At 40.8% G+C, this 22,583-nt stretch overlaps 2 protein-coding genes across 4 annotated transcripts in view; one reads left to right on the top strand and one right to left on the bottom strand.

Moving 5' to 3' along the window:
• Dglucy (D-glutamate cyclase) overlaps positions 1-2,599 on the bottom strand; it is a 134,514-nt gene extending 131,915 nt beyond the window's left edge. Inside the window, exon 1 of the mRNA XM_042261046.2 lies at positions 2,471-2,599. The gene's annotated coding sequence lies outside the window, so the exon portion shown is untranslated. The remainder of the gene's footprint in view (positions 1-2,470) is intronic.
• Rps6ka5 (ribosomal protein S6 kinase A5) overlaps positions 2,571-22,583 on the top strand; it is a 164,153-nt gene continuing 144,140 nt past the window's right edge. For 2 of the 3 annotated variants that reach the window (XM_076551236.1, XM_076551233.1), the window contains exon 1: positions 2,571-2,704. In XM_076551236.1, the coding sequence (XP_076407351.1) occupies positions 2,596-2,704 (109 nt within the window). In that variant the 5' untranslated portion in view covers positions 2,571-2,595. The remainder of the gene's footprint in view (positions 2,705-22,583) is intronic. The other variant, XM_076551234.1, reaches the window with a different exon arrangement.

The raw sequence follows: 22,583 nt of genomic DNA, 5'->3' as shown, positions 1-22,583 counted from the left end.
GAGCGGTGGCCGTGACCTGATGGGGCTCCAGAGATGTCCTGCCGTCTCTTTCATGGTAACCTGATGCGGGAATCGGGCAACTATAGAGACCAAATATAGACCACTGTCTATTTTTTAAAGGCCTATGAACTAAGGATGGGCTTTGTATTTTTTAAACAATTGAAAAGATATTAAGACAATACTGTATTATGACGTGTGAAATTCAAATTCCAATATCCATCAAAACATCTTATGGGAGCACAGCCATTCATTATTGTTTTTGACTGCTTTCCAGTGGAGCTGAGTAGTTATAAATGAGAGCATATGGCTCACAAAGCTATGAATTTGCTATCTGGCCTCTAACAGGAAGATAGTTTGCCGGTCCCTCATTTAATCCATGCTCAATTTAGAAGATCACTTTTTATCTTATTTATGTTCAAGTCTCCTCTTTTCTCATTATCATTTACTTCTGCTACTAGAAATTAAGCCATCAGTTCTAAACTTGCAGTAGACTCTTTCCCTGTGAGTTTTCACTTCCCTTCAGTCTTGTGAGAGGGTGAGTTAGAAGAGGATGACTTTGCTGTTCTAAGTAGTATATGGGATTTCTCCTGTACTTGATAAAATCTGCAGTTCCGTACAGCATTTAAGATTCCCCATTGTCTTCCTGACATGATTCCTCTTCATTCTCAATTTAGCTAGATTTAGAATCACCTAGGCGACAAACCTGGGGGTGTCTCTTTTCAGGGTGTCTCCAGGGAGGCTTAATAGGGAAGATCCACCCTAGCTGTGGGCAGCACCATCCATGTGCTAGGATCCTGGACTCAATAAAAAGGAGAAAGCTGAGTGCCATGGTTCATCTCTGCTTCTGACTACAGACACAATGCGACCACTCTTCCTACCACTATGCCTACCCTTCCATGACACACTCTAGCCTCAAAACAGGTGCCATCCCCCCTCTTTCTTTAGGTTGCTTTTGTCCGTTTTTTTTTTCAGTGAGAAGAAAAATACAGATACACTCACCTTGCCCATTCAGCTGTTTCTCTTACACTTCCACCTAGACTATCAATCACTTCACCTACCAGTACTTGCTCTCCTCTATATCTAGGCTCACAGTTACCTGTGTGAAATGTTGGCAGTGGTATTTTTGTCTTCCTTGTCCTTTAAATTGGCTATCCAGATTTCCTCCTTGCCCTAAAAACCTTGAGAACATTGTTGCCATCTGTGCGATTCTCTAAGGCTTTATGCTGCTCCACAGTTTTGCCTAAATTATTTATAGTTTTCTGTGTATATATACAAGTTGTCCATTTCTCAAGTTCCATTGAAAGCTGTTCAAGAGCAGCAATTGTATCCTATTTTGTGATTCTCCATACCCTTTGGTGCCTGGGAAGAGTGGTAAACATGAAAAAAATTGGGATGAGGAAGTAGTTTAATTGGAAGAATGCTTGCCTAGCATTTATAGAGCCCGGGGTTCAATCCCCAGCACTATATTAGTGGCACATGCCGCTAATTTCAGCACTTGAGAGGTGGTGGCAGAAGGACAGGGAGGTCAAGGTTGTACTGAGCTACAAAAATGAAAAATAAAATTCTCATCGTGACTTTTGTATGTAGGAACTACCTGTATTTATTTACATTTTTAAAACTTAATTTTGTGTGTGTGAGTGTGTGGGTGATGCGTGTCATAGCGCTGTGTCGAGGTCTGAGGGCAACTTGTTCATTCTCTCCTTTCACTATTACGGGAATTGCACTCTGGCTGTCCGCAAGCCACAGAACCGTCTCCCCGGCCCCTACCTTTTTTAAACACAAAATCCACTTAACCTATTTAGTGCTAACTACAGCGCATAACATCATACGAGGGCATGGCATCTTCCAGGCGGTCACACATTTGTAGATCGTTGCCTAGGACCCTTGGACGCCCGCGCGCAAACACGTGGGTGACAAGAGCTTCTCTCCAGGACCCTCCTTTGTCCACGGTGATTGGCGGACCAAACGGTCCAATCGTCTTTCCCCGCCCCTTTCCTCAGTAGCCAATCAGAGGTCCGAAGCGCCTCCTGACTACTCGACTCTGTTTACTAACAGATCGAAGCTGGGGAATAAGGGGTGTGACAATTCTGGGGAGGTCAGGAGAGGGAAGGCCTCCCTGCGCGTGCGCACCAAGGCCAGTGGGTGGGGCCGAATCTTGGGTCTTGCCAATCGGAGCGTCCGCGCTCCTCCCTCTCCTGCCTCCCCGCCAAGCAACAACAATTCGAGCGGCGGGGCGGGGCGACTCGTGAAACGTCACGGCCGGCCGCCCAATGGGGACGGGCGCTGGCGGACGCGCGCGCACCGCGCCCAATAGCGCCGGTGGCTCGGGGCTGTCTCCTGGGCTGGCTGTGGGCGGAGCGGCCTGGCGGAGGAGGTGGAGGCGCAGGGCGCGGGGTTGCGGCGTACTAGCGGTGCCCGCCGAGGGGAGGAGGCGGAGGAGCCGCGCGGCCAGAGCGGGAAAGAGACTCACCTCGGCGGCGACGGAGTTGTGGCGCTGCCGCAGCTCGGCTCCTGGGGCTGTGACGAGACGGAGCCGTCTGCTGTCCCTTTCGGGTTCCCCTCGGAGCGACCCGCGCGATCGGAAAGAGGGTGAAGATGGAGGGGGAGGGCGGCGGCGGCGGCGGCGGCAGCGGCGCGGGCAGCAGCGGGGACGGCGGGGACGGCGGCGAGCAGCTCCTCACTGTCAAGCACGAGCTGCGGACCGGTGAGCGACCCCGCCCTCTGCCGGCCGGGCCGGCCGCGGAGGCGCGCCTGAGAGCCCGCTGGGGCGCGCGCGCAGGCCAAGGGGGGCGCGGGCTGGGGAGGCCGGCCAAGGGTGGGGCTTGGTGGGCAGAGGCGAGTCAGGGGTCCCGGGAGGCTCGGGGTAGGGGGCCGAAAGTTTGCTCGCCCCGGGCCCCCAGTATCGGGGAGTGGCCCGGGGAGATGCCTTCGCGCCCCCCTTCCTGCACAGGTGACACATCTGTCACTACACTCTGTCAGGAGCGAAAGATGCTCCTGGCCTCGGTGTGAGGTGAGCCGCGCGTTGTTTGTGGAGCGTGAACTCACTTTAACCTGCACCTCGGCCTCGGGTGGTCCAGGTGCGGGGGTGAGGAGTGTGTGTGTGTGTGTGTATGTGTGTGAATGAGTGTGTGTGTGTGCGTGCACGAGCGTGTACCATCCCTAAGGGATAGCGATCCTGCGAAAGAGACACGAGGGATAGCTGGTCCCCGGTTAGTCTCTAGTGAGGTAAAGAGGCTTCGTGTAGTCCTTTCTCCTAGAGTTATCATGAAGTACTCTACTCGCCTGGAATTTCTTGCCAGAGTCTTTTGGGAAGCAGCCTGTATAAATGTAAAGTTCTAGGTGAAAGACTTCACTAGGCGGCTTCAGCGCTTACATCCCCGATGCTGGAGATGAGAAAAGCTGTGTGCGCTGAGCTTTTTACTTATTAAATGGCTTTTTCATTGGAAAATCCTTACCTGTACCAATGGTACAGTTAGGGTCTCCCCTACCCCCCATGGAGTCGGGTCTCCCCTTACACTTTATTTTTTCTGAACGGAGAATGCATTTTACTGACTTGTTATTAGCGTCAGTGGTTTACTATTTTTGACACTAAGTCTTTGGCATATTGAAGGACTCATTTTTGGTTGTGAGCCTAGCCTTTAATGGCTAAGCCCTCACTCCAGCCCGAAGGACTCATATTAAGTAGACACAGAGGGTACGTGCTAGGTTTCAGGTGTAATCCGGGTCCATCTTGCATTTATTTGGGACACACTGTAAAGTTAGCTGTGCTTCAGAGTTGGTTTTTGTTATTTCCAATGAGGTTGCTCATTAGCCTTCCTTTGGGTGCCAGTCTTATGACTTAGCATAACATGTCAAATTCATGCTTTCTTAATTCAACAGTTTTAAGCATTGTCATTTTGGATTGTTCTGACTCTATAACATATCTTGAGCCAATTATTCCATGGTATTTTTGAGTTCCTAACATAACCTGTGTAGATTCCCTTGGTTGAACTTTTGCCTCCAAATTTAATCAACTGCTGATGTTTTCAGCAGGTTTTCAAGTAATTTTCTCAGTATACATTTATCCAGCATTAATACCTAGTTTACACCAGGTACAATGTCACATGCTTTCTAGAGTGAGGATTTGGGTTTTTTTCTCCCTATCTTACATAATGATTCCTTGCTCTGTGTGTGTGTGGAATCATACTGTACAGCAAATGCTACTGGAAGTCTACACCTCAGCCATTGATCATGGAGCAAAAACAGTCTTTTGCTCAAGGATCAAGGGGCAACCTACTTTTTAGTAGTCAACCAATTGCTCAGTGTCTGGATTTTGCAAACATTGCTAGTTCTTGTAGAAAACAGTAAGCACTGTTTTATTTCCCCTTCTCAACTGTGTGAATCATCAGCTTTAAGTTTGCATTTAGAAATTTTTCTAGTGGATGAGATTGTACTGAACTCACTGCTAATATCAAAGGAAAGGAACAATCATTTTAATTGATTGCTAAACATTTGAATAACCGATCACATGTAATGGTCACAAAACACTGTTTAAATGTTGCTTGAAAGAGTCACTCACCCATGTTCCTCTTAGCACTTGGAGGCATAATAGGTGCTAGACTCTAGCAATGTGATCTGATGTGGTTCCTTCTCAAGCATCTCAGGCTGGTAGTTGGTGACTGTATTGTAGGTCATAGGATGAGTGAAAATGCAGTCAGAAACTCAGTCTGAGGGCATGGAAATGGCTCCATTGTGTAGACTGAGTAGTATGGCATACTTGGGCATAGAGTTGGAAGACATAGTAACGAATACTAGTTCTGCCACTTTGCTGGCTGTATAGACTTGGAAAGTCTCAGGCTTACTTCTTTCATCTGTAAAATGTGAGAATTGAATGAGATTCTGCTGGAAGAATGTTAATCAGGTTACTAGCACATAGTAGGCAGTAGGAAATGTTTGTTGAATGAAATCTAAAAAGTTACTTCACAACCGGATCTTATTGTAAAATGTGTGAGTTAATCTAGTGTACTTGGAAAACAAAGTAAGTCACGGGGTGGTTAGCCATCACCACGTGATGACCTGGCTGTTATCTTTTTCTATAGCTGTCTTGCTGTTTCAAGCAAAGGGCCAACTCCTTGTAATCATTCCTGTTATTGAGGAATCACATCATATCTTGCCCATCACAGCATACAGTACTATAATAATTCATTTACCTTGGGTTGAGGAGATGGCTCTGTGGGGTAGAGTACTTGTCATACAAATGTAAAGATCTGAGTTCGAATCCTTAGGACCTACAAAATGCTGGCTATGGTATTGTGTGGTAGTTTGAAAGAAAATGGCCCCACAGAGGGAGTGGCACTATTAGGAGGTGTGGCTTTCTTAGAGTAGGTGTAGCCTTGTTGGAGGAAGTGTGTCACTGTGGGGGTGGGCTTTGAGGTCTCCTTTGCTCAAGCTACTCCCAGTGAGACAGACCACTTCCTGTTGACTGTAAGTCAAGATGTAAGAACTCTCAGCTCCTGCTCTAGCACCATGTCTGCCTGCATACTGCTATGTTCCCTGCCATGATGATAATGGATTGAACTTCTGAAACTGTAAGCTGCCACCTCAATTAAATGTTTTCCTTTATAAGAGTTGCTGTGATCATGGCATGTCTTCACAGCAATAGAAACCCTAACTAAGACATAGTGTGTATCTGTAATCCTAGTGCTTGTGTAGTACCATGAGAGCTGGAGACAGAAGAGTCCCTAGAATCTTTAGGCCTGCTAGCCTGGTATACACACTGGTGAAGAACAAAAGAGCCCTGTCTTAAACAAGGTGAAAGGTGAGGATTGATACAGTGGCATGTGTGTGCCCATACTCTCTCTTACACACACACACACACACACACACACACACACACACACACACACCCCTCTCTCTCTCTGTGTCAGATAGTAAGGTCCTTGAGGGCAGAATTTTTTTTTTTGTCTCTTTGTAGTCTGTGGTATTTGGTAGGTGTTCAAATATTTGTTGATTTAATTCAATTGGATGAAAAATAAGGGCAAGATTTGCAGATGTTAGGTCTTGATAAATTGATGATAGTAGCTATAAAAGATGAAGAATACAGAATTCAAGATCAAGCAAATTATCATAAATTCTTGAGCATTTTCTGATTTCTGGCTTAAATGGTATTGATGATACCAAAGATGATTAAGAAAATGTTCTGCTGTCTTGCCGGGCGGTGGTGGCGCACGCCTTTAATCCCAGCACTCGGGAGGCAGAGCCAGGCGGATCGCTGTGAGTTCGAGGCCAACCTGGGCTACCAAGTGAGCTCCAGGAAAGGCGCAAAACTACGCAGAGAAACCCTGTCTCGAAAAACCAAAAAAAAAAAAAAAAAGAAAATGTTCTGCTGTCTAGCTGTAGAGGAAGAGCCCATATAAACCAGTAATTAGGATGCATTATTTCTTAGGTATGATAATAGAAAGATATGAAATGTATGAATTCAACAAAAGAAAGATTAAAGCCTTTAGCCTTTAAATAGTAAAATGTAACTTGGTTGAAAAACCAGTGGAAAATAGAGATTATTTTACTCATTTATTCAGTAAATATTTTGTCATTTTTTATGTACTGAGTGCTGTTTTACATGCTGAGGTTAAGAAAGTGACTTCTCCACTGGGAAGCTAGATCTGAGAAATCACTAGAACCAGAGACTTACATTGGCTCTACTGTGTCTTAAATCTCTTCTAGTCCATGTGTCAAGTCTTAATTCTTTTTACACTGTTGTCTACTTTCCCTCCAGGAGGTAAAAACTGGACAGCACTGAAATTCTACATTTTATGGCTTTAGCTATTGAAGGAAACTATCTGTTTGCCAGTTTCAGTTCAATTCTGAGAGAAGGACTTTATTGGTTCAGTTTTGATCAGGTGTCTGCTGTTGGCTCATTCAGTTAAGACTATGTGATGGGATCATGTCCTAACATGCCAGCAACTGCAGCAAACATATGGATAAGGATAAACTGAACTCTTAGAGGAGGAAGGGTTGCTGGGCGGGTCATTCCTTTGATTACTGTTTTTGGGAGAATGCCTAACATTAAGGAGAGTGTTGCCGAAGCTTATCTATTTTGTAGTAACAGTGGAAACTCCAGTGGCTTATTGGACATGATTTCTGTTTGTTAGGGCTTTGTGAGTTGCTTAGCTGGTGGTTCTGCTCAGACCCTCATCAGTGGGAGATCTTACTAGGCCATATCCCCAGATGAAGAGCTAGGAAATTAATGACTATTCAGAGAGGGAGAATCAGTCTTCCCCAGGAACGAGCCCCCTAATCCAATACCAGTGGTTAGCCCTAAAATTATATACATATGAGCAACACTAAAATGGACTCAGCAGGTTGCATTTATAATTCATTTGTATGTATGTAACAATAGTAATTAAAAAGGGGTCCCAGATTTGAGAGGGAGCAAGGAAAGAGGTACAGGAAAGGTTGGAAGGATAAAAGGGACAGGAAAAAGGATGTAAATACAGTATACATATGTGAAATATAAAAAGAGATTAAAAACCCCGAAATAATTAAGATGTTAGCCAGAACTAGTCAGCTGAACTTATCTGGGCTAGTGGCTCACCTTCGAAGACTGCTCACTCATACGTATTGGGGAGGCTGTATCAGTTCCTTTCTGTGTGGACCTTTCCATAAGGTTGCTTGAGTGTTGGAAGAAAATGGAAGCTGGCTTCTCCCCAAACAAGTGGTACAGGAGGGCAAAGTGGAAGCTATGTTTCTTTTGTTAAATAGCTTTGTCTAAGATATACAATAATGTACCATATAATCCTTTTATTTATATATATATAATTTTATTTAATTTTTTTTCATTTTTACGTACTAACCACAGTTCCCCCTCCTTCCCCTCCTCCTGCTCCCCCTCCCACCTCCCCCTTATCTCACCCCCCCATTTACTCCTCAGAGTTGGTAAGGCCTCCCATGGGTAGTCAACAAGGTCTAGCACATCAAGTTGAGGCAGGCCCAAGTATACAACCCTCTTTTAAGTATACAATGAATTGTAGCATAGTTACAGAGATATATAACCATCATTGAAATCTAATTTTAAAACATTTTTATCACCCTATAAAGGAACTTCATGGGCTGGAGAGATGGCTCAGAGGTTAAGAGCACTGACTGCTCTTCCAGAGGTCCTGAGTTCAATTCCCAGCAACCACATGGTGGCTCACAACCATCTGTAATGAGATCTTCTGACCTGTAGTCTTACATGCTGTATACAAAATAAATAAACAAATAAATCTTTAAAAAAAAAATAAAGGAACTTCATACCCATTTGTATTAGTCATCCTATATTCCCATTGTCTAGGGCTAGACAACCACCAGTCTATTTTCTGTTTATATTTTTGCCTATTGTTTTATTATAAACCATTTTACACTTTTGTAACTGTCTATTTTTTTCAGCAAACATGGTGTTATTAAGATCCATCCACACTGTAGCATGTATCAACACTTAATTTTTTGTTGACAAATTATATTTCCTTGTATTAGGTAGATAATCACATTTTGATTATCCACTCGGTTGACATTTGGTTCTTTCTACCTTTTGTGCCATGCACGTTTGTAGATAAAAATTTTCATGTATCTGTTTTCATTTCTTTTGGGTACTATGAACAATAAAATTGTTGGATATTATGAAGCCAAACTTTTTCAAACTGAACTTTTTCCACCAGCAGTATATGAGGTATTAAGTTTCACCATAGCCTAGCCAATGTTTGATATATTTGTCTCACACTTTTAGCCATCCTAGAATAGGCGAAGTGGTATCTTTCATTATGGCTTTGACTTGTATTTCCCTAATGATGTTGCATATGCTTTTAAGCACTTAAGATATACAAATAGACCTTGTATATCTTTAGGGAAATGTTTACTTCTACCTTTGGCCTATTTTGTAGTTGATTATCCCCCCCCCCTTTTCCCTCTCTCTCTGTTTTGAGACAGGGTCTTACTATATAAACCTGGCTGACCTGGAACTCACATATAGACCAGGCTGGCCTGGAACTCACAGAGATCCTGATTTCTTTTTTATTATTGAAAATTCTTTATTTTAGATACATATCTCTTAATCAGATACACGATTACAAATATTTTTTTCATAAAATGAATTGTCTTTTCATTTTTTTGAGGGGCGGTATGCTGAGAAGCATGAAAGGCTTTAATTTTGTTAAAAACTAATTTGTTTGCCCCTTGCCCCCCCCCTTTTTTTTTGCTCTTTTGGGGAGCCCACTACCCAGCTCCCAAATAAATCACACACAGAGGCTTATACTTAATTATGAACACCTGGTCTTAGCTTGGCTTGTTTCTTGCCAGTTTTTCTTAAATTATCCCGTCTACTTTTTGCCTCTGGGCTTTTCTTGTTTCCTTACTTCTGTAAATCTTACTCTTACTCCATGGCTTGCTGTGTAGCTGGGTGGCTAGCCCCTTGCATCCTCCTCCTTCTCTGGCTCCTTCTCTTCCCTCTCAGATTTCTCCTTCTATTTATTCTTTCTGCCTGCCAGCCCCACCTATTCCTCTCTCCTCCCTTACTATTGGCCATTCAGCTCTTTGTTAGACCATCAGGTGTTTTAGACAGGCAAAGTAACAGAGCTTCACAGAGCTAAACAAATGTAACCCTCCCTCCTGGTTTTCTTTGTTCTGCCATAGACATATCTTTGTTTTCTTCTAAGAGTTTTATGCTTTTAGCTGTTAGAACAAGATTTTTGAATTTGAATTAATTGTTTAATATTATATGGGGTAGTAATCCAGATTCATATTTTTTATGTGTAGATATTCAGTTTTCTTGTGCCATTTTTGAAGACTTCTCTTTCCCTATGTATCTTGGCACCTTCTTTGAAAAATTAATTAACCATAGATATAGAGGTTCATTTTAGATTCTCAGTTCTATTCCATTGTTTCTCTTTTAGCTAATACCATAAAACTAAAAATTACAAACTTAGTTTTGAAGTTGGAAAGTACAAATCTTCAACTTTGTCTTTTTCAAGATTATCTTGGTTATTCTGGGTCCCTTGAGTTTTACATATGACTTTAGCATCGGCTTGTCGGTTTCTTCAAAGAAGCTATTTGGGTGATGTTCTGATGTGGATTGCATTGAATTCATAGGTTAGTTTTGAGAGTGTTGCCATCTTAGCAGCGTTAAATCTGGTCCATGAACATGGGATGTCTTTCCATTTGTGTAGCTCTTCTTTCATTTTTTTGGGCAATGTTTTCTTCTTTTTAGAGTATGAGTTTGTCCTTCTTTTGTTAAATTTATTCCTAAGCATTTCATTTTTTGATGTATAATAGTGTAATAGTAATGAAATTATTTTATTTTTGGAATGTTAATGTCTCTAGAGATCTATTGTGTGTTGCAACCTTGCTGAACAAGTTTATTTGTTCTAATAGTACCTTAGTGTATGTCTTATTATTTTTACTCACTAGATTATATTGTGTTATCTTTCTTTCTATCTCTTTATCTATCTATCTATCTATCTATCTATCTATCTATGGGGTGTGTGTGTGTGTGTGTGTGTGTGAGTGTGAGAGAGAGAGAGAGAGAGAGAGAGAGAGAGAGAGAGAGAGAGAGAGAGAGAGAGAGAGTCAGTTTTACTTCCTCCTTCCTAATATGAATGCCTTTTGTGTCATTTTGTTTAATTGCCCTGGCTAGGGATATTCACTATTCAAGTAGAATCGGCAAGAATAGACATCCTTGTCTAGTGCCTTATCTAGCAGGAAAGCATTAATCATCCATCACTAATTACAGGGCTGGCTGTTTTTCATGGATGCCTTGTACAAACTGAGAAAGTCTCCTTCTGTTCCTGGTGTTTAATTGTTAAAGAGTGCTGGACCTTGTCAGATGCTTTTCTTCATCTATTGAGATGATGATGTAGTTTTGTTTTATTGATGAGGATTATTACATTGATTGATTATTGGGTGTTAAGATGGCCTCACATTCTGGGATAAACCCTGTGTGATCGTGATCCTTTTTACATGCTGCTGGAGTCAATTTACTATTATTTTGTTGAGGACTTTTATGTTTATTGTTCATTAGAGGTATCTGTTTTCTTATTTTGTGATGCTTTGCAAAAAAATCTTCTTGACTTTTTTAGCTACCAACTATGGAGTTTCCCTATAGAGTTTGAGTACTAGTATGTATATTTGAAGTCTTTTAAGTAATGATTTAACAAGGGTCAGAGTATAGGCTGTAGTTTTGAATTTGCTCCTAACTTGTTGTATGACCTGGAGTAAATTATTTGCCTTTCTGAGCTTAAATTTTCTTATTCATAATGACATCCAGACTAATTACCAGAATTAAGCTGGTGCTTTATAGTACTTCTATGTAGTAGACAAAGGTCAAGAATTGTTATTTGCTTTTAATTTTACTAGATGAATCATGTAGAATCCCACTAAAAAAGAACAGTCCCTGATGTGTATGGAGTTGGTTCTCTCCTTCCTCCTTTACATAGATTCCAGGGATTGAATCCAGGCCACTAGGCTTCAGTTTTACTTGCCAAGCTGTCTTGCTGTCTCCCCCACTAACCCAATACCCCGCAACTAGATTCTTGAGAGTCTAAAAAAAAATCCCTGTTAAAATTTCTCTCGCGAGTGTCAGAGATTGAGAAAATTATCTATTTAAGTAAGGAGAGTGGCTTCTCAACCCTCTGTCAAAGGGGATTCAAGTGTATTTTATATTTTCAGTTTGGGGAGAAGCCTCAGGTGATCTAATGTATTAACTCCAACATTAACCTCTGCTTTAAAGTGAGGAAGCATCTTGAAACTACAGACAGATGTGTTTTGATGGGCAGGGTTGAATTCTTTGATGTGAACAAGATGTTCACGAGAGCTCCTCTAGGGAAAATCTGACACCTTTTTGTGTTGGTTGAATTTCACAGTTAATTTTGGGTTGAGAAATGTCAATCCTCAAATGCAGTGGGATGGGAGGGAAGAGGCTGCCACAGGCATCACCTTTGAATTCTCTGAATGATTTACAGATCTTTGTATTCACCTCAAAGGTGTAATAATTCCTGCTTTTCTCTTTTTTTGTCAGGGAACATGAATAGGTTCTAAAATAGAATCTTAACCTCACTGTTTGTTTCTAGCAATGTCCCTCTTGCTCAGATGTAGCTATCATCCCCAAATCAAATGAGTTCTCTGGACTTCATACATCCCTAAAATTGAAAGTGAACTCTCTCACTTCTAACTCTCTTTTCAGTCATTCATTAGACATTGTTCCCTGTGACTTCAGGAAGAATAGGGAGATTAGATTTTGTGTGTGTGCCTGGAGTTCACTTTTTCTAGACTGGCTGGCCAGAAAGCCCATAGGATCTCTTTTGCCTCCCAGTAAGGGGGTTATATCAAATGCCTCCAAGCCCAGCATTTCTTTTCTTTCTTTCCTTTTGTTTCATTGTCAGTTTGTTTCTTTGCTTGATTTTACTATTTTTGTTTTGTTTTTTGAGACAGGGCTTCTCTGTGTACTTTTAGTGCCTATCCTGGATCTCGCTCTGTAGACTATGCTGGCCTCGAACTCACTGAGATCTGCCTGCCTCTGCCTCCCAAGTGCTGGGATTAAACGTGTGCACCACCACTGCCCGGCTTAATTTTTTTTTTTTTTCCGAGACAGGGTTTCTCTGTGTAGTTTTGGTGCCTGTCCCAGATCTCACTCTGTAGACCAGGCTGGCCTCGAACTCACAGAGATCTGCCTGGTTCTGCCTCCCGAGTGCTGGGATTAAAGGTGTGTGCCACCACCGCCCGGCTTCTTTGCTTGATTTTGGAGACAGGACCATAACCTTGGCTGTCCTAGAACTTGCTTACCTGTGCCTCTGAAGTGCTGGGATTAAAGTACCATCTTTCTCAGCTTGTCTGTGGGTGCTGAGAATCTGAACACAGGTTCACATTGCAAGCATTTTACCCACATCTCTCCAGTGGTTTTAGTATAGTACCTGGTATTGTAGTTATTTTATCACATTCAAGTTTTGTCTGTGTGGGCCTCTTTTTAAATAATCTACATGTTCTTGACCTCTAAAAAGTCATGTAAATGGTATTTTTTAATATCAGATTATTTGGAATAGAGAAAGTAAGCTTGGTACTTAAAAGAATTCTATCTTAGCTCTTTTATTTAAAATTTCTTTGGTTGGGTTTCCATTTCTGACTTATACTGTTGTGTAGATTTTTCTAACATGCCATCTTTATAATTTAGTTAATGTTAATGAGTTTTTGTAGGTACATGTGCAAATGTGTGTGTTTGCAGGTGTGCAGGTGTGTGCTTGTGCCTGTGGAGGCTAGTGAACAAACTCAGGTACCATCCATCCTCTTTTTTAGACTTGCCAAATAGGCTGGTGCTAGCTGGCTAGTGAGCCCCAGGGATTTCCCTGTTTCTGCCTAATGAGTATGGACCACTTGTAATCTATGTGTTCCTGACCTGAAAATTGTATAAATAATACTTTTAATACCAAATTATGTGGAGTATAAAGGAGTGTGTATTCCAATTATGAAGCCCAGATTTTTTTTTTCTTACATGGGTTCTGGGGATCAAATAGGTCACAAGCATGTTACTAGTTGAACCTGCTCATTAGCTCATAATAACATCTTGTGTGGTTGGCTGAATAAATGACCTGTCTTCCTCTTCCTAAATATATCCAGATTCTAATCCCAGGAATTCTGGGGGTATGCTGTATATTACCTGTCAAAAGAAACTTTGCATGTGTGATTAGGTATTCTGGGGTTGAGAGATTATCTTGGTTTATCTAATCACACTGGTAGGAAAATTAGAGAGCCAAAGTCAGAGGTGACTTGAGGGTGGAAACCAGTCAGCATGATGCCATGGCTGTAAAGCGTCAAGACCTACATACAGCCTCTAGATGTTGGGTACCTGGTTTTTCTCTAGAATGTCTCAGAGAAACACAGCTCTGTAGTTTCTTGATTTTTACCTCAGTTTCAGACTTCTGATTTCCAGAACTGTAAGAAGAGAAATTCATGTTGTTAATAAACCATGAAGTTTATGCTAATCTTCCCAGCAGCAATGGTAAGCAGTATATTTCCTTAAGATGGGTTGAACCAGCAGCTCAGTTTGCTCTAAGAGACAATTTTGCTCAAGTGTTGTAATAACAGAAATGATCATATATTGAAGTAAATTAAACCATTTAAGTTGAAAATAGTATCATTTTGTAGAGGTAGAATGTTGTCTTTTCTGAGGCCTCCAGATGTGACATTCCTTTCTTATCTTACTCTAAAGCTAGTTGTGTTGCTTTGAACCAGCTGTTCTGTATTTCATAGGAATACTCTGAGTGGGTGCCTGAGTAGATTTTTTTTTTCTTAAATGTTCTTGCTATAACCCAGGCTAGCCTCAAACTTGCAATGAATTCCTGCTTTAGTTTCCCAAGCTGGGATTATAGGCATGTGCCAGTATTCATGACCCCAGGAGACTTGTATTAGGTGGGTGGCACACAGCATCTGACTGTAAGTGTAACCTTAGTTTTCTCCTCGTGTTGCTTGTGCTGTTCTTACTTTTCTTTTTTCTTTTTTTTTTTTTTTTTTTTTTTTTTTTTTTTTTGACTTTTCGAGACAGGGTTTCTCTGTAGCTTTGCGCCTTTCCTGGAGCTCACTTGGTAGCCCAGGCTGGCCTCGAACTCACAGAGATCCGCCTGGCTCTGCCTCCCGAGTGCTGGGATTAAAGGCGTGCGCCACCAACGCCCGGCTGTTCTTACTTTTCTTATTTCACCTCTTTATTTAATCCCAATAATATTCCTTTTATATTTTCCATACCAAAGCATGGATTAAAAGATACAGATAAGTACCTTTATATTTAAATACATATATTCATAGCAAAAATAATATGGAAAATGTGGGAAGGCAGTCGACTTAATGGTGTTTTGCTTAAGTAAAATCTTGGTCATTCTGTTTTTATTTTTCACTTTATCCTAAAGAAAACAAAGTGAATTCTCTTATTATAGAACTTTTAGTTTTTGATCAGATACAAAATGATAAATCAGTAAAATAGAGGTGTAAAGAAATTCTGTAGACAAAAACTCTGAGACTGTACACAAGGCTCTTCTTTTATCCATTAACTGAAATATTCAATCAGTTGAACCACTCTGTCCTCTAACCACATAAGTACTTATTTAAAATACATTAAAAAGTGAATGCCACTGCTGTCAAATACACTGTTTCAGCAGTATACTTGCACTAACAACTCCCATGTTCTTAACTTGTTTTTCCTTTATACTCACACTGTTTGTTTGTAATCAAACATCATAGTTAGGATTAGGATGAAACAAATCTAATTGGCCACCTACATATAAAACTCAAAATTTTACTCCAGCAGCAGATGGGAACAGATGCAGAGACCCACAGCCAGACATTGTGCGAAGAGAATGTCTAAATTGGAGGTCTCCAGCAAATCCCTCTCCCTCTGAGCTCAGGGATTCCTGTGGAAGAGGACACAGAAAGATTGTAAGAGCCAGAGGAGACAGGACACCAGGGGAACAAGGCCCTCTCAATCAACTAAGCAAGGCTCCTATGAGCTCACAGAGACTGAAGCAGCAAGCACAGGGCCTGCAGGAGTCTGTAACGGCGTATCTAGCAAAGCTATTAGCTTAAGCTTAGTATTTTTATGAGCCTTCTGACTCTGAGAACAAGTAGGTCTCTGTCTCTTGTGCCTGCTCTTGGACACTATCCTCCTTTTGGGTTGTGGTGTCCAACTTCTATATGATACAAAAAAACAAAAACAAAAACAACTAAAAAATTTGACCTAAGTTTTTCATTGTAAATTGGGCAAAGCAGTGACAGGTTTTATCATCCATTTGAAGATTATTGGATTTTTAGTAGAGAACAATTAGAAATGGCTTCTACCATCACTGTCTAATACTTGACACAGACCTTACATATCTGGTTACATAACTAACTTTAAGATTACAGTTGACATGCAAGGTTTTGTCTAATGGTAACTTAGCATTGTGCAATGGAGGAGGGAAGTCTGTGAATGCCTAAGCTGAGGCCTTGGCTACCATGGATGGGCTGAAGGATGACAGAACAAAGCATTTCTGTCAAAGAAGCAGTGCAGATGGTTCAAAAGTTAGAAATGGCTTGGTACACTGAGAGTTCTGGAGGAAAGATTTCTGGCTAGATTATCATATCCAAGAAAGGTAGAGGAAATGTGACTGGAGTGGTAGCAAGGACCATTTATTGCAAGATTTAGTAGGGTAGGATTAACTATTAAGACATTGTGTATAAACATGAAGCCAGTTGGGAACTGATTAAATTAATTTGTGTTATACAAAATGATTCCCACTGCTTTGAGGAGGATGTGTGAAGAGGGCCAGCTAGGACTCTGTTACAGAAATTCAGATGGATTATAAAGGCTATGATTAGGTGGTAATTGGTATTGAGAATTGTGAATATACTTGAGAAGTACTTAGGAGGTAGACTAAATAGAACATGGCATTATATTGATATGAGCTCTTTGCAAGCAAACATGTGTTTGGAGATACTGTTCTTTGAGGTAGTGTATTAATTTCAACTAGCTTTAGTAGCCTATCATAACTCACACTTGGGTTGCTCTTGGTCTTCATGACCTGACTGGGTTCTCTGCTAAGGGTTTCACAAAATGGAAACCTAGGGGTTATCCAGACTTGGTTGTTGTTTGGAGGTTCTGGGAAAAAAACATACTTCCAAGTTCCAGCTTCTTCTTGCTGGAATTCAGGGCCTATAAATGTCAGCCTGAAGTTCCAGTGTCTTTGTTGGCTATCAGTATCTAGATTAGTGCTTCTCAACCTTCCTATGCTGTGACCTTTTAATACAGTTTCTCATGTTATGATGACCCCCCCCACCATAAAATTATTTTCATTACTACTTCATAACTGTAATTTTGCTACTGTTATGAATCATAATGTAAATACTCCTATTTTCCGATGGTCTGTGGGGTTGTGACCTACAGGTTGAAAACCTCTGTTCTAGATGATACGCATTCCTTTTACAGTAGCCCCCTATTTTAAGCCAGCAAAAGCATGTCAGTTCCTTCAGGTGCTTTGACTTTGGCCTTTGTATCTCCTCTGACCTATAGGCCCAGATTTAAAGAGGCTCATATGTTTAGCTTGGGACCTACCTGGGTTATTTCCCTATTTATAAGATTAACTAATTTGGGACTTCACATCTGTAGACTCCCTTTATTACAGAAGTGATAAATTGACTCGCTCTGGGAGGAGAGTATATGAAGAGTAAAGGGACTGGAGTCATTTTAGGATTTCCAGATGGTGAACTAGGAGAGATGAATATATAGGTCTACAGAAAACATAGGACCCTGTTAACAGACTAAAGTAACTTTTAGGGGGCCTTTGACATGTTCTGATGGATATATGTGCTGGTAGTAATTATGGATGATGAACCTTACATGTTACAGTATGTACTTTAACTCATTTAAATCAGTCAGTAACATTGTGAAGCTAGTCCTGTTACTGTTATTCTAGTTTTACAAATGGGGAAGCTGAATCTTAGAGAGGTGACTTGTCCAATGTTACCCAGAAAGTAAGTAGAAGAATTTGTTTGAAACCCAAGCAGGTTTGGGCTCAAATAAGAATCCTGGTGTCACAAAAATGTAATACCCCTAAAGCCAAATTAGTAGGGAAGATCTCTTTAGGAGATGCTATAGAAAAAGGACTTAGAACTGAGTCCTGAAAAACTTAAAAAAAAAAAAAATTGAAGAATCATCAAAAAATGAATTCAGAGGAAGAGCCTGGAGAAAACCTAAGCCAGGTTTGTGGGGTTGTTGATTCTGTTGGCCACAAGGTAGCTTTTTTAAGGGCATTCTGGTGGAAGTTGAGTAGGGGAAGTCAGGTGGGAATGGGTTGAAGAGTGAATTGCATGTGAAGTAACTCTTGAGACTTTGTTCTGGAGGAAATTGAACTAGGGTGTCAGAGGGTTATTTTCTGTTTCCTTTTTTCAAGATGACCGATGCTAGGTCATGCTGAAGCACCATTAATGTGCGTCCCAGAGACTGAAACAGCACTAGACCACAGTTGATGGTGTCAGGAACCTTGAGAGGGGTAGAATTTAGTTTACCTGGGGCTGAAGGGCAGGTTGGTGAGAAGAAAACTACTTCTGTTGTAAAGGAATCGGGAAAGGATGCAGGTGCATTTGTAGATTTGGTGACAGGAAGATAAGTTTTGAGGGCATGATTGTTTTGTCTCTCTGTGAATTGTGAAGAAAAGGCAATTCTTTATTCAAAAGAAATAGCTTCATTGTTTAAAAAATTGTTATTCTGATCTTTGGAAAAAATCCTGGATACAGAAAAACATCCTAAGAGTATTTTTACTTGCAGGCTGTACAGTGAAACTTGTAGATTTGCAGAACAACTTACTTAGGAGGTTCTCAGGCCCAGTCAACCAGTTTCTGTGCCGTCTATGGCTCATGACAAACTCTTAGCTTAATTTTCTGTTTCTTCCTTTTAAGTGTTCTATGTTTAGTTTAGTTCTAAATTACACTTACTTGGTACATGTATTGGGGGAAAGGCAGTTACTGCTTTATACTTGTCTTGTTTTTGACTCAGTTTTTGTATGGGTTCTGTCACATAATTCCAGAATCACCTGATAAATGATAAACCGTTGTTTTATATGCCCAGAGTACAGTATGTCTTCAAGGTAAGTAATCACAGCAATAAGAGAAAAGTAAGCAGCATTGTTTTTAAAGTGCACAGATATTAAATATAACATTGTTCCACTGCCAACGGAGTGCTCTCCAGAGAAATGGTTTGAGGCCCAACCACAAATCTAAGCAGCTTCAGAACAGCTTACCACCTAGCAGTTCAAAGGAACCTAATGTGCTAGTGATTTCGCTGATTTTTCAAGCTCTTGTGCATTTGCTAGAATTGGATTTTGGATTTTGTAGACAGGAGTAAAGGCTTTAGCATTCAGTTAAGTATGTGCTGTTAGGACTATGCTGGACACTTCCTAACTGTAGCTTATCTGTTAAGTTGCTTTATAAATATTTTCTCCCATGACAGAAAAGGGAAAAAAACAAACCCTTCAAATAGCAGCAACAGACTTTTTTTCCCCCCTCACTACATACAGTTGTCACCTTTGGACTGAAATTAAATTAACCCAAGAATATTATGTTTTGCAATGCTGAATAAGAAAAGATAAGATTTTATGGGAAGTTCCATTTTATAATCTTACTTGGTTTGTCCCAGAACATGAGATCGTAAAATACACATTTTCTAGTTGGTATATTAAAAGCAGATTTTTAAGCATATTAAATAGAGAGGATCAAGTCAGATTGTGTTCTAAACCTACTAAAAAATTGGCTACTTCAGATTTCACCCCCTCTCTGTTTTCCTTTCCACAAACATATTTGTGCCTTTTTATAATATGAGCCAACCAACTATCTAGCCATCCAAAGTCCTCTAGTTACTCTTATTATTTCTCTTTGCACAGGATTTTGGATGGGCTGTTTATTCCACTGATTTCTATGTTTTTTTTTTTCTCTCTCTTCACTCTGATGTTCTTTAGTATCAGGCTTCCATCTTAACAGCTCCATGGAAACTGTAGGAACCTCCACAGTTCCTTAACCTGTCCCTCTTTTGCTGCTCTGATGGGATGTCTCAGTTTGAATCTAGCTTCACTTGTTTGGAGCACCTGGTGCTTGAGTGTTGATACTAGTCTCCTTGCTTAACAATAGAATACTCTTCGGCCTGGCTCTTTTCTCCCTCTGACTTGCCCCATCTCCTTCCATGGCTGTCTCTCTGATTCTCTTTCCAATTCTGTCTCTGGTTCAGCCTTCTTTACTTGTACCCACTCTTACTGGGAGATCAAGATATCATTGCTTGAACTATGAGCCAAGTCTCTGTTTTTAGTTTAGATCTCTTGTATTCCTCATCATTCACTTCCATCATCCCACTGCATATAAAACATTTAGATTGTCCACAGAGACCTTAGTCTCAAGCTAAACAGTGTTTCTTCTTCCAGCTTCTCATGTTTTATTTTGTGACATTGAAAGCCTCATCCTGCCAAGGCTCTAGCTAGAAATATTGGATTTTTCTCTCTTATGTGCTTCTGGCTCACCAGTTTACTCTCCCTCTTGTGTCAATTATAACTGAACTATCTCCTTTATTTATTTCTTGCTCATTATTAAAATAGCATAGTCTTAGTTCAGTGTCTTAAGTTAAAGATCACAGCTAACATTTATTGAACCGTGTGTCTGGTTACAGACATCCTTTTGCACTGGAGACGTTTGAGGGTGGCAGTGTCACACTTGGATATTGTATCTCATACCCCTTGGTGCACAATCTCCAACCTTTTTGTCTCACTTTGGAGTCTAAGTGTAGCTGGGTCAGCATCAATCCACTTCAGATTGATGGCATTTACCTTCATGCACATGTTATACATTTGCACTTTTAGTTCAAGAACATTGATTCTTGCTCTAAGGCTTAGGATCTTGGTGAGAGCTGGCTCAGCAAACATAAATGTTTGCTTCTAAAGTGAAAAGGCATTAATAGTCAAATGGGGCAACCTTTAACTAATAGTGTGTGGGGGCTGATAATATGTGCACTTCTCTGTATTGATTCTAGAGTAGAAAATTCTCAGAGGCATTTATTTCTATCTGTTCCTCAAAAGAGCTAGATTAGATTGAGTTGATAATGCTTGTCAATTTCTCATTATTTCATCTCATTGGGATTACCTTCCAAATAAACGGTCTTGCACAACAGTCCAGGATAAGACAGTCAGTGTCTATAAAGTGACTTAAAAAGCATACCCTTGGATGGGGTGTTGCAGAGGGTTGTGAAACCATAATAAAGATCATATTGTTGGTAGCAGTGGGTGCTGATAAACCTGCCATATGTGTCAGGATCAAGACTAGCATGGACTAGAAGGGGAAGAGTTGCACATATGTGATAGCTCCAGGATTTGAGTGTTTGGGGACAGTGGTACTATTAAGACCTCTGAATTGGCTGACTCGGCTTTTGAAACCTTGGAAACAAAAAAGAGGGTTCTTGTGGAAGCCTTTGGAAAGACTCTCAAAGCCCATGGCCATAGACAACTTATGGTAAAATATTGGACCCAGGATTTCATCTTAAGGGTAGAAAAGCTTTTGTAACTTTTGTGGTAAGTTTGTATTGTTAGTTGGGCTTAACTGGAATTGTTTCTCAGAACTTCCTTCTGGATTTCAGGCTAACACTGATCATAATATTCATTTGGGGTGAGCTAGACAGAGGGGTAGAATCACTGATGGTATGAAGTGATGTTCTAGCCCCCACATGCAGTTACTAATCTGCTGTATCATACTGTTGGCATGGAGCATCGGCAAGCCCTGCAGTTTCCCCAGTTCTGTTGGATTACCTCCATTAGCTTCTAGGAATCTAGGGCTAGTATGTGTAGCTTCTCTACAGGTCACTGACCTCATTGGGGTTAGAGCTGAAGATATCTACAGGTATGTGCTTCTGTTTGTCCTTGTAGGTTCCAGCTTGTTCTCAGGGTTCTAGTTTACCTTTACTCTTTACCTCTTCTTTTCTGCCTTTCTTTTCTAACTACATGCCCTGCTGTCCTTAACCTTAGCTTCAGATGTGGAGCAGTCTCCACAGAGACCAACTCCCACACTTATGTGAGGCCCAAACCATATTTAAGTCTCTTATTATATATAATTCACAATGTTTAAACACCTTTAAAAAAATCCCTTTAACAGATGTTCAAGGCCAAAAACAGGGCACTAATATGGAAAGAGTAGGACTCTTAGATGTCATTTGGCTCAAGTTGAACACATTGCTAGACAAGAACAGATTATGGTTCTTTGGAGGCTGTGCAAAGATTCTGTTGAACGGAATGCCTCACACATTTTTGTTCTTAAAATTTACCCCACATCTTCCCTCACTTTCCCTAGAACAGTAGTTAGACATAAGTCTCAATATAATTTAAACAGGTGGTAGTGTTCTTTTTCTGGCAGAAAATAGATCATTCCATTACAGCACCTGGTCTTGTATATGCCAATAGAGTAGGAAGATTATGTTGGGGAAGTGGATCTGGGAGGTAGTGAGTAGAGCAGGAATGGCAAGGTAGAAGGGAAATAGGCTGGATAAGGGAGAATGTATTAACCTTAAGGCTATTTTATTAACAAAACTCAGAATTAAATAGCTTAGTCACTTGGTTCTAATATACTGCTGGATGATTGCTTGAAGCTTGAACATGAGTTTGACCTACAGTAGGTTAGGTGAGTATGTGAGCATTTTTTGTGTGTGGTCAGAAGTCTCAGAGAAGAAAGAAAATTGGAATGGACTTAGTAGATGAGATAGGAGAACACACTATATGACTGTTCATAGGAGAACCCAAAGAAGAAACTTCACCCAGTTAATAAAGAAGTTTTCTGGTGAAGCATACAGCCTGGAATTGCTATTCTGGAACTGGATTTTTATAGGATTCAATAATAATCATAGGAATGATAGTGTTCTTCAGCGGCAGAGACAAGAAGATTATGTAGTGCTTACCATTTGGAGCAGGGTGGATATGACTATTCTAACAGGCTGGGGTGGCGTTCAGGATACCCTTACAGATATATAGGGAATGGCTAAGTCACGAAAAGATGGGTATTGTTTGACTAGTGTGAATCTGACTTTCATCTCTGAGGAA

Source organism: Peromyscus maniculatus, chromosome 14 (assembly GCF_049852395.1).
Source record: "Peromyscus maniculatus bairdii isolate BWxNUB_F1_BW_parent chromosome 14, HU_Pman_BW_mat_3.1, whole genome shotgun sequence".
Taxonomy (NCBI): domain Eukaryota; kingdom Metazoa; phylum Chordata; class Mammalia; order Rodentia; family Cricetidae; genus Peromyscus; species Peromyscus maniculatus.
This window is presented reverse-complemented; position numbering and strand designations above follow the sequence as displayed.